At 46.9% G+C, this 13,003-nt stretch overlaps 1 protein-coding gene across 2 annotated transcripts in view; it reads left to right on the top strand.

The window, feature by feature from the left end:
- LOC117638929 (pregnancy zone protein-like) overlaps positions 1 to 13,003 on the top strand; it is a 77,726-nt gene that overhangs the window by 13,459 nt on the left and 51,264 nt on the right. Inside the window, exons 4-5 of one of the 2 annotated variants that reach the window (XM_034374165.1) lie at positions 3,929 to 4,153; positions 11,883 to 12,145. In XM_034374165.1, the coding sequence (XP_034230056.1) occupies positions 3,929 to 4,153; positions 11,883 to 12,145 (488 nt within the window). Of the gene's footprint in view, positions 1 to 3,928; positions 4,154 to 11,828; positions 12,146 to 13,003 lie in introns of both variants that reach the window. The other variant, XM_034374156.1, reaches the window with a different exon arrangement.

The raw sequence follows: 13,003 nt of genomic DNA, 5'->3' as shown, positions 1-13,003 counted from the left end.
GCCTAATACCAGTTCACTCCTCCCGATACTTTCCGGGTGTGTGAATCGCGTGGCCTCGCTTCTATTTTCGCCACACTGTACCGCGTTTGCAGCCGCGTGCACTTGCTGCAACACTGTACATCTTCCCAGAGCGATTGATCTGAACCCGAACAGAACAATGCACTCAGTGTAATCTTGCCAGAATGTCAGAAACCTGTCTAAAAACCTGATCAAAATTCGCGCACCTCTGATAGCTGAAAACATCTCCTGACAGTCTGTACAACTCAAACCGTCAATATCAGAGTACACTCCACAAAAAATGTCCTGTCAACGCCGTTAATTTATTATCAATGTTTGCTGTTATGCAATTCACGGCGTTTGCTGTGAACTAGTTCACGGCGTTCATTGTGATCTCCGTTACAGTGTTCACTGTGATCTGGCCACAGTAAACGCCGTGAATTGGAGCCTGATTTGCATTACTTCGGTGCTCAGCGGCGTCAAACTCACAGTGTTTACTGTTGACCAGATCACAGTGAACACCGCGAACAAGATCACACACGCTAAGACTTTTTTCAATACTACGACGGAATTCCGTCGAAGATACAACATGTCAACATATCCGATCCGTCGCTACGACGTGTAACACGTCGTAGATTGACGAGCAGTGGCGCTCCTTGCGTCACTTTTTGGAACTATAGGCGCTCGCGTGACGAACGAGCCAGCCAGCGGCGACGAAGGGGTATCAGTGTATTTTCAAGATTGTTAAAATTGACTTTGCATTACACTGTTAAAAATGAATGAAATTTAATGACATTTGTGACATTATTTTTCATTAAACGTCATTATATTTAATTACATCTCCACATTCATTACATTGTAATGAAAATTTCATTACCTCGGTCATGAAGTTTAATGGCATTAGCCATGTAATGAAAGTTTCATTACATTATGCAGCTTGTCATGAAATTTTCATTACATGTCATTAAATTTTTCAAAAATATTTAAGCATGACTGAAATTTTTTAGGTTTGTCCAGGATCTAAGTTAAGCTTACTCAAACTAATTTAGACTTCTATTGGCCGTTAACATCAATTTTTCTCGTACAAGCGTCTATTACGGCGTCATGCGCCAAATCTGTCATTCGTTAGTCTGCCGCTAGGTGTCGCATGGTACACGGGGATCACTCTCAACTCTGTATTTTGTGATAAAATATTAAAACGTGAGGAGATATTCTGAAATGTATCCCTGTTTCATGTGAAGTGGTGGATTGTTTAACTAACGGCGAAGAGTTTGGTGGAAAAGAGCGATATTTGAAGTGACCAAATAGGTTTTCCTGATGTTGCTCGAAGGCGTCTACGGGCTGCCGTTTGGTAGGGTTAGGCCCCGATCTCCCCTCTTCAGACATCTAAACTGCCCCTGACCAGAGTTGTTCTGGGTCACTCAATTTTTACCTCTTCTCTGCTGTCAGAGTCGTTGTGAATCCACTCCAGCCTATATCAAATCGAAAAGTTGCGCAATTTGTGTGAACTTTGATCAGTTTCATTACGTTTTTGTCATTAAAATTTTCCTTACATTCGTTCATTACACTGTAATGAAAATTTTAATAACATATATGTAATGAAAACTTTAATTACATTGTAATGATTATAGCTTCACTACCATGTAATGAAAATGTAATTAAATTTTTTTAACAGTGTACAGAAATGGATTTGTTCCAACAAGAAAAACTAAGAAGATCAACACATTTAATAGGTTTGGATGCACAATGAAATTTTTTTGAATTTTAAGGTGCTAAAATGGACAAAAAGAACCATTTGTCACTTTAAAAATTCAATATCTTTTCCATTTCTCATCCAAACCTATGACATGAGAAAACATTTTATATTTGTCTTGTCAACGCCCACCTATTTTTGTAAAGTGATGTCAATTTGGACAACGTTCGGATTTTCAAGCTTTTGAGCATTTGCCCAAGAATTGAATCTTTTTCATGCAAAAAAGGAAGGATGGCTTACGGTTTCCAAAGGCTGCAATTGAGTTTCTAAATGAGTAAAATTAGCTCCTGGGAAAGCTTTCAAAAGTCCGAAGTGATGGTGTTGGGAAAACAAAAATGAGCTCGATAAATAAAAACTTTTGCATTTTGATGAATACGTAATGCGATTTATCATTTGCCTCAGATCTTGAAAGAAGTTTGTTGGCGTAAAAGTAGTCAATCAAACAAAGTGCAACAACATGAAGTGAAATCCAAAGAAAAAACGTGTTTCTCCTTGGACAAGGTAGGTTTACGCCAGACCGTGTCTTGTCGTAACAGGCTTCGCGATGTCCCGCTGCCTGTTCCTCCAATCCGCGCCTGGCGTACCTACCTTGGCCTGTGGCGCTAGCCTGCCTTCGGCAGGCCATGGCTTGCCCATCGTCGGTTACTTCTAAATTGTTGCATGCTGGGGGGCTCCGTCCCCCAGACCCCCCTTCATTCCAGATAGAGTTGCTTCATCTACAGATAACACGATCTTGACGCTTGTTACTTTTGAACATGCCGGGGCTGGAGGGCTCGGGCAGTAAGCATTTGCCTGCAGAAAACTCGATTTTTCGCCGTTTTTTAGGTGTTTTTCGGTTATAAAAACTGAACCAGTTGAGCTAGGATAGTAAAATTTCGCGTGTGCCGAGCCAAGGACATACCCAAAGAGTGTGCAAAATCTCAGCCAGATCGGCCGAGCCGTTCGGGAGGAGTAGTGCTGACAGACAGACACACAGACAAACAGACAGACAGACAAAACTTTTCAACCCCACCTGAGTAACGGGCTCCGCTATCGCTCAGCCGATCAGCCAAAAATATCTCATATGCTTATACTGTACGATACCCAAATTACATGAAAATGGTCACGATTGGACTAATCTGCTGTCAGGTCACTCCGCAGAGGATTTCTGTGACTTATCACTTTCCGCTAGAATGGAAAACATAGTCATCTCAACCTATATTTTTTAACCAAAGTGGAATTTGGAGACCCGTCAACTGGAACTCAGCATAAAGTGTTTGTTACTCGGATGTAATTTTTAGACTTGGATCTTTTTTCCATTTCAGTTGTTAAAATGAAGGGCGCTTAAGTTGACTTGATTCTTTTCACAATAGGTTCATAAAAACACAAGTTGAGTTATCTCCTATCGACAATATTTTCAACGCAGTCATGTTGGCTTTGGTTGAGTTGATTCCATTTTCCGCTAAATTGAGACTGTAAAAGGTGTCAAGTTGAGTTGTATCCTTTCTCCACTTGCATTTTCTCCTTACCCACTAGGAATTTAGTGAAATAATTTGTTTCTATGGTAGATATTCTGACAAGATGAGGACTCAATTATCAGCTTTGTAGGCTTCGTTGTAACTTCGCTGAGTTCAATCAATTTTCAAACTCAACCAAATAGGCATTGCCTTACAGATTTAGATTTGTCTCAAGAAAACAATCAAAAAATGTCAATACATGTTATGGGTTAAAGTAGAAAATAAAAGAGTTATTGGATTTATAGAGTGGTCAAAAAATAGACATTTGAAGTTCAATGACTCTTTCATTTTTCATTTTCACCCATAACATGTGTCGACACTTTTTGTTTGTCTTCTTGAGACAAATCTAAATCTGTAAGGTAATGTGTGTTTGGTCAAGTTTGAAAATTCACTCCAGGCGCTGTCCTGCGAAAGTACGCCACTTTCGATCTGCGACGAGGCTTCGACGGAATTGCTTTCGAACTTCGACGTGGCGTTGCAGTTTTCCGTCGAAGGGGGCGATTTCCGTCGTGAATACGAAAGAACTTTTCAAAAAAAGTCTAAACGTGCAACAAACCATCGAGAATTCACTGTCACCTTATAGATATTTTTGCTAATTTCGTTGGTACTATGGAGAAAATGTCGACCATAATATGTTGGCGCATCCTTTCACCGTAAGGCATTTACAGTGTGAATGCTGCAGGTGGGCGAGCTCAACGCGGGCAAGGTGCGCCTGTCCGCCACGGGCGAGGGCGGCGTGCCGTTCAGCAACGCCACGGAGGTGGACTTCGACGCCAAGACGGCCTCGCTCTTCGTGCAGACGGACAAGGCCCAGTACAAGCCGGGGCAGGACGTGCGCATCAGGGTGCTGGTCCTGGACCCCCACCTCAAGCCCACCGTCAGAGACCCCATCAACGTGTTCGTGTTGGTGAGCATGATCGTGTTTCTTTGCTGTTCTGGAGGTCCGACTATAACCAGCACCACGCGTTGCAATGCAGAGCGGGCGAAACGGGCGGATCTTCGCGTCCATATCGGTGAACTCAAATTTTCTTTTCTTCAATACCCGGTCCGGGTCCGCCCGTAGACGTCCGTTACCGAAGCTAAAACGGACGCAAAACGGACGTTCCGAGGGCAGCCGAAGCGACTTCGGCTCGTCACCGCTGTCAGCCAGCGGGTGCTTCGAGCACCCCTCACCTCTCCCCTTGCCTGCCGCGGCTGGCACTGCCGGCCGGCCGATGGCTGTGGCTGTGCCTCGATCGGCGACCGCGTCGTCTGTCCGTCTGTAATTCGACGCGTCGGATCGCCGCCGGCCCAGTGCCTACCTCCCCCACCTCATTCCACTTTTCTAAACGGACGCGCAGGTCCGCCCGTTTCGTTGCGCTGTTGCAGTGTCCCATTTGTGTGACCCATTTGTGAAACCCACCTAAGAAATCTGATCTCACTGCAAATGCAAAGGCGATACTTAAGTACTTTTTTTGGTGATACAATTGAGTATTGCCAACAAACGGTACGGAAAAGTATTGCCCTCATAACGGCGATAGGGTCAGGGCGGGGAAGAACTGGACAGGGGAAGAACTGAACACCCCATATTTTACTTCAAATACCGTAGGCACAGGAATAACAACTATCAAAAGTTGTTCCGTGGTATCAGCGGTTCATTACACGACAGTTGTCAGGCCATTACATACGGCATTTGAAGTAAAATGTGGGGTGTCCAGTTCTTCCCCTGTCCAGTTTTTCCCCGCCCTGACCCTACACAGAAGTATCGCCAAAACCGCGGCATTAAACTAAGGACTTGTCCCCTTGATTTGCTCAACGATTAATGCCAAATCGTGGCAATACTCCGAAGTAGGGTGAAGTATACAGTTACCGTCAGTTTAAGAGCATCACTTTCTTTTCAAGGGCCTCTAGGGTAGGTTATGACATTTAGACCTGCGCGACTTGTTCCAGACACCTCACAAGGATCTAGTCAACGAAGTGGCTGATAAAGATTTCATGAAAAACTTTTTGTGTCGCTCTTATTTGACCTGAGAAAATGGTTACCGAAAACACAGTTATCGGCAGCCAAAATACAGTTATCGGCACCCCTTGTTTAAAAGGCAAAACATGACCGAAAGTGACGAAAATTTCTAACAGTCGTCACAGGCACTCTATATCATCCCTCGACATGTCACGAACCCCCTCTCTCTGCTGTTATGCCTCTTGGGCTCTTCTTTTTAGACTCACAGACTACTAGCACCAGAGTTGCGAAATAACAACCTTCCAAAGCACCGAGGAGGACATCTCGTAAATCACGTAGATCACTGGGAAAAAGTGATCCGATTTCGTTCAAATTTAGTAGGGGTCCTCCTATGGTCTTAATGCACCAGAATATTAACTCCCCAACGATGCCCGAAACAGCAGAGAAGTTTGAGGTCACCCTGACGATAACTGTGTTTGGGGTGATTTCTTGGGTACAGTTATCGGCAGCCCCCGATTGAGGACAAGCAAGAGGAATTTCTGTGCGCCAAGCACAGTATGCCCTCTTCAATAGATGGGGAGAAAGAACCTGGCAAAGAGAATAGTTTTTTCGCGCCCACATTCACGAATTTAACGTAAGATTGAACCCCTGTTCCAAGCATAGAAGATAAGAACGGGCGGCCGAAGCGACCTCTTTCTGCACTTGACAAGAAACGTGGCTCTGTTGGCTGACATGCTCAATCGAACGCGATGCTGTCTTTGTCCTGCATGCTCAAAAGGTGTCTCTAGCGACCTGCATTGGCCGCATCACTAACGGACGCGTACTTGCAGAGCAGGCCCCAATTATTTGCCGAGATGACGATAACTGTACCCCTGCCGATAACTGTATGTAGTTTACCCTATCGCCAAATTTTGGCGATACCTTTGTGTATCGCCGTTTTGAAAGGAATTTTTTTGCGTAAGGCCGTTTATTGCACGGTGAAACCGATGTCTGGAAATTTCCAGACATTTTTTCCCATTTCCAGACATTGTCTGGAAATGGCCGTTTTTTTCCAGACAATGTCTGGAAATGTCTACTTTTTCCAGATAATGTCTGGAAATGGTCAAATCCCAGATATATATCTGGAAAAAAAACGGCATTTCCAGACAATGTCTGGAAATAACATTTTCCAGATAATATCTGGAAATTTCCCAGATAATGTCTGGAAACAAAGGCCTTGACGCCGAGGTTCACGGATTTGCGACCTGGGGGTCCCCGATGGTGTCCTCGAGGTCCCCAGGACACGAGGAGTCCAACGCAGAGGTCGCCGACGCTCTAGGACAAGCGGTTCCGGAGATACGAGGACGTACCACAAGGAGTCCGTCAAAGCAACTTTTTAGTTGGAGGCCAAAATCATCATCGGCCTCTGGCTGCGTTCCACTTGGGTGTCCGGGACTTTTGACTTCAGCATCGTGTTAAGGTAGTGCTAGACTACTAGGAACCCGTCAGAGGTCGCCGTCGGACCACCGGTGCGCCCAGGATGCCGACGAACGTGGCTGCTGTGCCGCCACACGGTTCAACACCGTTGTCGCCACCACCCAGGTGGTCCCCGATGGTGTCCTCGAGGTCCCCAGGACACGGGGAGTCCAACGCCGAGGTCGCCGACGCTCTAGGACAAGCGGTTCCGGAGATACGAGGACGTACCACAAGGAGTCCGTCAAAGCAACTTTTTAGTTGGAGGCCAAAATCATCATCGGCCTCTGGCTGCGTTCCACTTGGGTGTCCGGGACTTTTGACTTCAGCATCGTGTTAAGGTAGTGCTAGACTACCAGGAACCCGTCAGGGGTCGCCGTCGGACCAACGGTGCGCCCAGGATGCCGACGAACGTGAGGCACGCCGGAGCGCCGTGGCGTGCCGGGTGCCTAAACGATCGTCGCCACCGCTGCGGCCGCTGCCGCCGGGTCCTCCGCACCAACCGCGAGCTTGGACGACGGAGGCCGACGCCGTTGGCACCGACGCCGCCGACGTATCGCCACACGGTGAAACCGATGTCTGGAAATTTCCAGACATTTTTTCCCATTTCCAGACATTGTCTGGAAATGGCCGTTTTTTTCCAGACAATGTCTGGAAATGTCTACTTTTTCCAGATAATGTCTGGAAATGGTCAAATCCCAGATATATATCTGGAAAAAAAACGGCATTTCCAGACAATGTCTGGAAATAACATTTTCCAGATAATATCTGGAAATTTCCCAGATAATGTCTGGAAACAAAGGCCTTGACGCCGAGGTCCACGGATTTGCGACCTGGGGGTCCCCGATGGTGTCCTCGAGGTCCCCAGGACACGAGCACCAACCTGTTCATAAACAACACTTTTCTGTTTTCAAACAAAGAAGTTGTTATACATTTACAAAAAAAATGTCGAGGGTCCTAATAGTCTTATCCAATACTAGCAGTCATTCAGAAACGCTCTTTTCTGTTTACAAACAGCACTGTTCTTCAACGCGGTCTCTCTGTTATTCACAAAAAGGAAATAGGAGTTTCCTGACGGCTCAAACAAGACATTTGTTTTGTAACAGTTCGTGCAGTTCTTGGACAGTTCACCGCTGTTTAAAAATTGGAAGTGTTGCTAAAAAACTTTACAACACAAATGCTGTTCAGAAACAACAGAATTTATTTTGACATAGTTGGAGTTTGATTTGAGCCGTGAGCTGCAAAATGCTCCGGCAAATCTTCAATTGAATGGTGTTGTTTTTAAATGACAGGATACCGTTCCAAAACAACATATATCATTAATTTTACAAACAAGATGTTCTGTTTTCCAGCATTGGAAATCGACTATATTTGTTGTTTTCTCCAATGATGAAACTTGCTGTTTCCTAACAGCATTTGTGCTGTTTTAAGTTCCGATGACACGTGCTGCTTAAAAGCAAGTCACTCGTTGGTAAATGTGCTGTTTTCCTACAGTTTCTTTTAACAGTGTGCAAGGACACACTTCCTGTTGCATGCCTGGCAGGCACACACTTCTTTTCTGCATGCCTGGCAGGCACACACTTCCTGGTGCATGCCTCAGGCACACACTTGCTTGTATGCATGCATACGCGACGGCAAGTGTGTGCCTGAGGCATGCACAGGAAGTGTGTGCCTGCCAGGCATGCAGCAAAGAAGTGTGTGCCTGCCAGGCATGCACCAGGAAGTGTGTGCCTGCAGGCATGCACCAAGAAGTGCATGCCTGGCACACACTTGAGTTTGCAGAGCAGATGTTCCTTAAGCTGTTCCCCACAGGGTTTCAAAGCCGGATTTTTGAATTTTGGTCAGAATTTTTTAATATTATTAGAGAATGGTCAGTTTTTAATCAATTTTAAGCAATTTTGACCATTTTTTTATTTGTAAAAAAAAGCGCGTTTGAATAAAATGATTTAGAGATCGAAAATGAAAAAAGTGGCTGAGAGAACCTGTAGAACAGGTCTTTAGGACAATAAAAACGTTAAGTCGAATTTTCTGACATCAAAAATACGACGCAAGGAAACTTTTTAGTTAACATATATTTTTAACTTTACCTGTGAATATCTCCCAAACCATTTGGCCGAAAATTTTCATAGTCAGCTGAAATAGGTTTGAGTAATAATCTATCTGTTACGGCTAATGACGGGTACCCGGCTAATGTCGTCCCTAGCCGGCTAAAGTCGTCCTTATCCAGGGTCCGGCTATCATCAGCCAACGAGTGCCGGATAAGGACGACCCTAGCCGGCTAAGGACCACATTAGCCAACTCATTTTGGATAGAGATGTCCTTAGCCACTGCATGTTGGATAGAGTGAGACACATGTGGGGGAGGGGAGTCATTTATTTTTGCAATTTCTGTTGTTGTGGCACTTGCTCTTGCACAGTTGGCCTAGTCGTTTGCACCCACATCGGCTCGTGTCACAGTGCCCTGAAAAGTTGCATTTTTGGTAGCCCTGGCCCCCTAAGATTGAACCTTTGGTTGCCATTTTCCGCAAAGCCACTGATTTATCCATTAGTACATCTTGTACTCTCAGGAATTTTTCTTTCTGGACATCGAACTGGTTCCTGGAGTACAAATGCCTGAGCACACCTTCCTTGTTGCCTAACCTGTACAGTCCCTCCTCGCACACCTCCAGCACAACAGCGATAACATTCCTCGGGTCAGCACGTCCCCTGTCCTCTTTTGGAATCTTAATTGTGACCGTGTCGCCGACTAGGGCGGGAGCGAACTTTTTGTTCGACGTCCGCAGCATCCTGTCAGCCTGATCCTCCAGATTGGATCTGGCTGCCGCACGGTTCCGCTCAACTTAGTGAGCACGAGTGCAGGGGACGCAGCAACCTTCATTGGCGCACTACTCATGGAGTGGCATGCCACAGGAGCGGCACTCTTCGTCCAGTCCGCATCGTTGTCCGCACAACACGCAGTCTAGCAGGCTGGTTCCAGGATGCTGCACTGGAGGCGTGGAGAACCCCTGGAACGGGCTGGAGAAGGTCACCCCGCGCATGCCGCTCGTACTCGGTGTCGCTGTGGCCAGGAATTGGAATACTTGTAGGAATGTTTAAGGGTTTTTAATTGGTTTAGGGAAAGGGACGTACCAGGGTTTACGGGGGGCGGGCCTGCCTGCAACATGTGCAGCGGAATAGTGACTGCACGACGGCTGGGCGTTGCAGCAGTGGCAGAGGGCTCGGGAGATGGAGTGGATTCCGGGGATGCAGACGGTACGGGGCTTTGTTGTCCTTCTTCGCGGATGCTTTCCAGGAAGACCTGGAGCTCCTCTTCGGTTTCGAGCTGGACATCGGCTGGAATGGAGGTGCTCAAGCCCACCTTCATTGGAGTCCCGAACATGGCCTCGTAGGGGCTAATCTTGGTACCCTGATGAATTGCTCTGTTCTTTTGGCACTGGACAAATCGCAGACCCTTGGACCACTCCTTGCTCTTGTTTTGGCGCATCCATGCCGTGAGCATATCCTGCACGTCCTGATTGGCCCGCTCCACTGAGCCCTGAGTTTGGCTATGGCGCGGCTTCCCGTGCACCATTCTCAGCCCCAGCCACTGCTGCTTGAGTCCCGTTATTAGGCAGTTGCAGAACTCCCTCCCGTTGTCGCTTTGCAGCACGGAGGGAGCTCCAAAGATGCAGAATACTTCAATAAGTCGATCTAGCACCTCTTCTGCTTCCTTGCACTTCAAGGGGTGAAGTTGGACAAACTTTGTCAAATGGTCTTGATACACGAAAATAAACCGGTAGGGACCGTCCGGGTGGGATTGCATGTCAACGAGGTCCACCTGTGCTCTTGAATTCATTTCTTTAAAAAGCATAGGCTTCACGGTGATTCCCCTGCGCTTGGCCTTTTTTTTCCCCAGGTAGATGCCGCACAGCCTCAAGAACAGCAGTACCTGCTCCTGTGTCACGTTCATGTATTTTAACTTACGCTCGGCCAACATACGGTGCTTCCCCCCGTGACCCACATCAACATGGGCCTGAAGTAACACGTCGTAGAGTTGTTTCACGGTTACATAGTACAGGATATCACCATGTTCAGATTTCTGGGGGGAAATGAGTCGCTCTTCACCGTCCATGGTGATCACCCCGTACTTCTCCAGCCGCATCCGGTCCTTCTTGGTTCGGACTGTCTTCTTTGCCGAGGCAGCTTTGACCTCTTCGATGATCTTCGCATATCTACGATAGAGTACAGGAAATTGTAAAAATGTTCGGAGGTGGTGTTACGTGGCGACGATCGCAGCTAAGGCATACCTCTTTTGGCTGAAGAAGGCCGAGTTGTCCCCTCTCTTCTTCCTTGCCAGGGCTTTGCATTGGTTTTCAAATTTGGCTCGGGACGGCCCTTGCGTCTCCAGCTCCTGCTCCTCATCTAGCACCGGCACCTCGCCACTAATCTCGCTACTTGTGTCACTTGCTTGGCTCATGGCTCTAGACTCCCCTCCTCCCGTTTACATTTTTTATAGTGCTTTTGAGTTGGTTTTAAATTTTTCTTTGGTTTCCAAATTTTGGCGCGCGACCCCGGTGACGGTTTCAACAATGCCACCCCTTGCACCGCCCGCCGGACACTTTAGCCACCCTCCTTTGGATAATGACTACCCTAGCCGGCTAGAGTCGTCCTTATCCGGCCAATTAGAATGGCATCCAATATTAGCCACAAAATTGGATAAGGATGACTTTAGCCGGCTAGGGACGACATTAGCCGGGTACCCGTCATTAGCCGTAACATATCAAAGGAAAACAAGAGAAAACTTCTGCACTGGTGATCCTGGAAAAAACCATTTTCAGTATAGTCCCCCCTTAAGTCGTAGGTGATTGGGAAAACCTGGAACCATTTTTGCCGTCTGCACTGGTATTATAAAGGCATACAAACTACGCCCTTAAGGGTAAGATAGTCGTTCACGCACTTCAAGGAAATGAATCGTTTCATGCCGTTTGAAGGGCGTTCCAATTACTGTCCGAAAGTCCTATACCACCCTTCGCGGGAGCGTTGGACGATACACGACGTGCCAGGGGCACAAACTGTTAACGCTCTGAGAGGCCTTGGTTTTTGTGCCTTTGTTTCACCTCTGTGGCAAGCAAACTTGCCACCAGATTTCTGTAGCTATCTATCGGAGATATAACAGCGCATCTACAATGGGATTCCCTATGAACATACGTTAGTCAGATGACCACCTATTTGCTGTGTGCACGACGAGCTTCCTTGTCCGACTGCAGGACGGCAAAGGCAACCGCATCAAGCAGTGGCTGAGCGAGCATCCCGAGGGCGGGCTGTGGTCCGGCACGTTCTCCCTGTCCGCGGGGCCGGTGCTCGGGGACTGGACCGTGGCCGCCGCGCTGGCCACCACGCCCGCCCCCGGCCCGGTCACCAAGACGTTCGGCGTGGCCGAGTACGTCCTGCCCACGTTCGAGGTGACGGCCAAGGCACCGCAGAGGGTCGCCTTGAAGCAGGGCAAGATCGCCGTCACCGTCAAGGCCAAGTAAGTGATACGGTCCCGCGGGATAGCTGTGGGATTTGAATGTGCCGCGCTCTCCCCTAGGCTAATTCCACTTTTGGTAGACTGAAGAAGAAGCACAAAACTTGATGTGGGGTAGCTGGGTGTTCACCTCTCTTATTAAGTTTTGTGATTTTCATTGTTCTTTATTCGGCGACGACTTCGCACTGTGAAGGTAGTTGGTACAACTTCGTAACGTGTTTTCACACAATTTTAAACATGCGAATTTTCTTTTCAAATTTATACGTGGAATCTCAAAAAAAAAAAAAAACCGTGCCGAATTGCGTTTAAATAAATCAATCAATCAAAGCACGAGTGCGCAGAATTGTGTGAGACCACATTGAGATGCCAAACACTCTGAACGTAGCACGTAAGGTGCAATGCATTGAGACATTGCACCGTACCGTAAGCCGGGGTAATATGAGACAATTTCGGGGTAATATGAGACGGAGTTTGGATTGCGTAAGATTCACTCTGAGCTCGCTATTCGGCCACAAAGAGAGCCACTGCCGTAAAAAAATAATTACTCTTTGTTTGTACCATTTTTCGCCGTGAAGTTTGACAGGGATGAGTCATCAAATGCCACGAGCATTATAATTCTAACGATAAAAATCATGCGTCTCATATTACCCCGAAATTGTCTCATATTACCCCGGCCTACGGTACCGACCGTACGTACAATGTCCGATGTTTATGCCAAGGAAGGCATTGCGCTTAACGTGCAATTTAAAAGCGTTTCACTGAACCAATTGCTGTGATTGCAAAGGGTTCAATTGCACCGACTAACGCTAGCGTTTGGATTTTCAGTGCACGTACGAAAATAGTACGAAGGCATTTACTGAG

Source organism: Thrips palmi, unplaced genomic scaffold, assembly GCF_012932325.1.
Source record: "Thrips palmi isolate BJ-2018 unplaced genomic scaffold, TpBJ-2018v1 HiC_scaffold_1, whole genome shotgun sequence".
Classification (NCBI taxonomy): domain Eukaryota; kingdom Metazoa; phylum Arthropoda; class Insecta; order Thysanoptera; family Thripidae; genus Thrips; species Thrips palmi.
The sequence above is the reverse complement of the archived record's forward strand: the minus strand, read 5'-3'. Positions and strand labels throughout refer to the sequence as shown.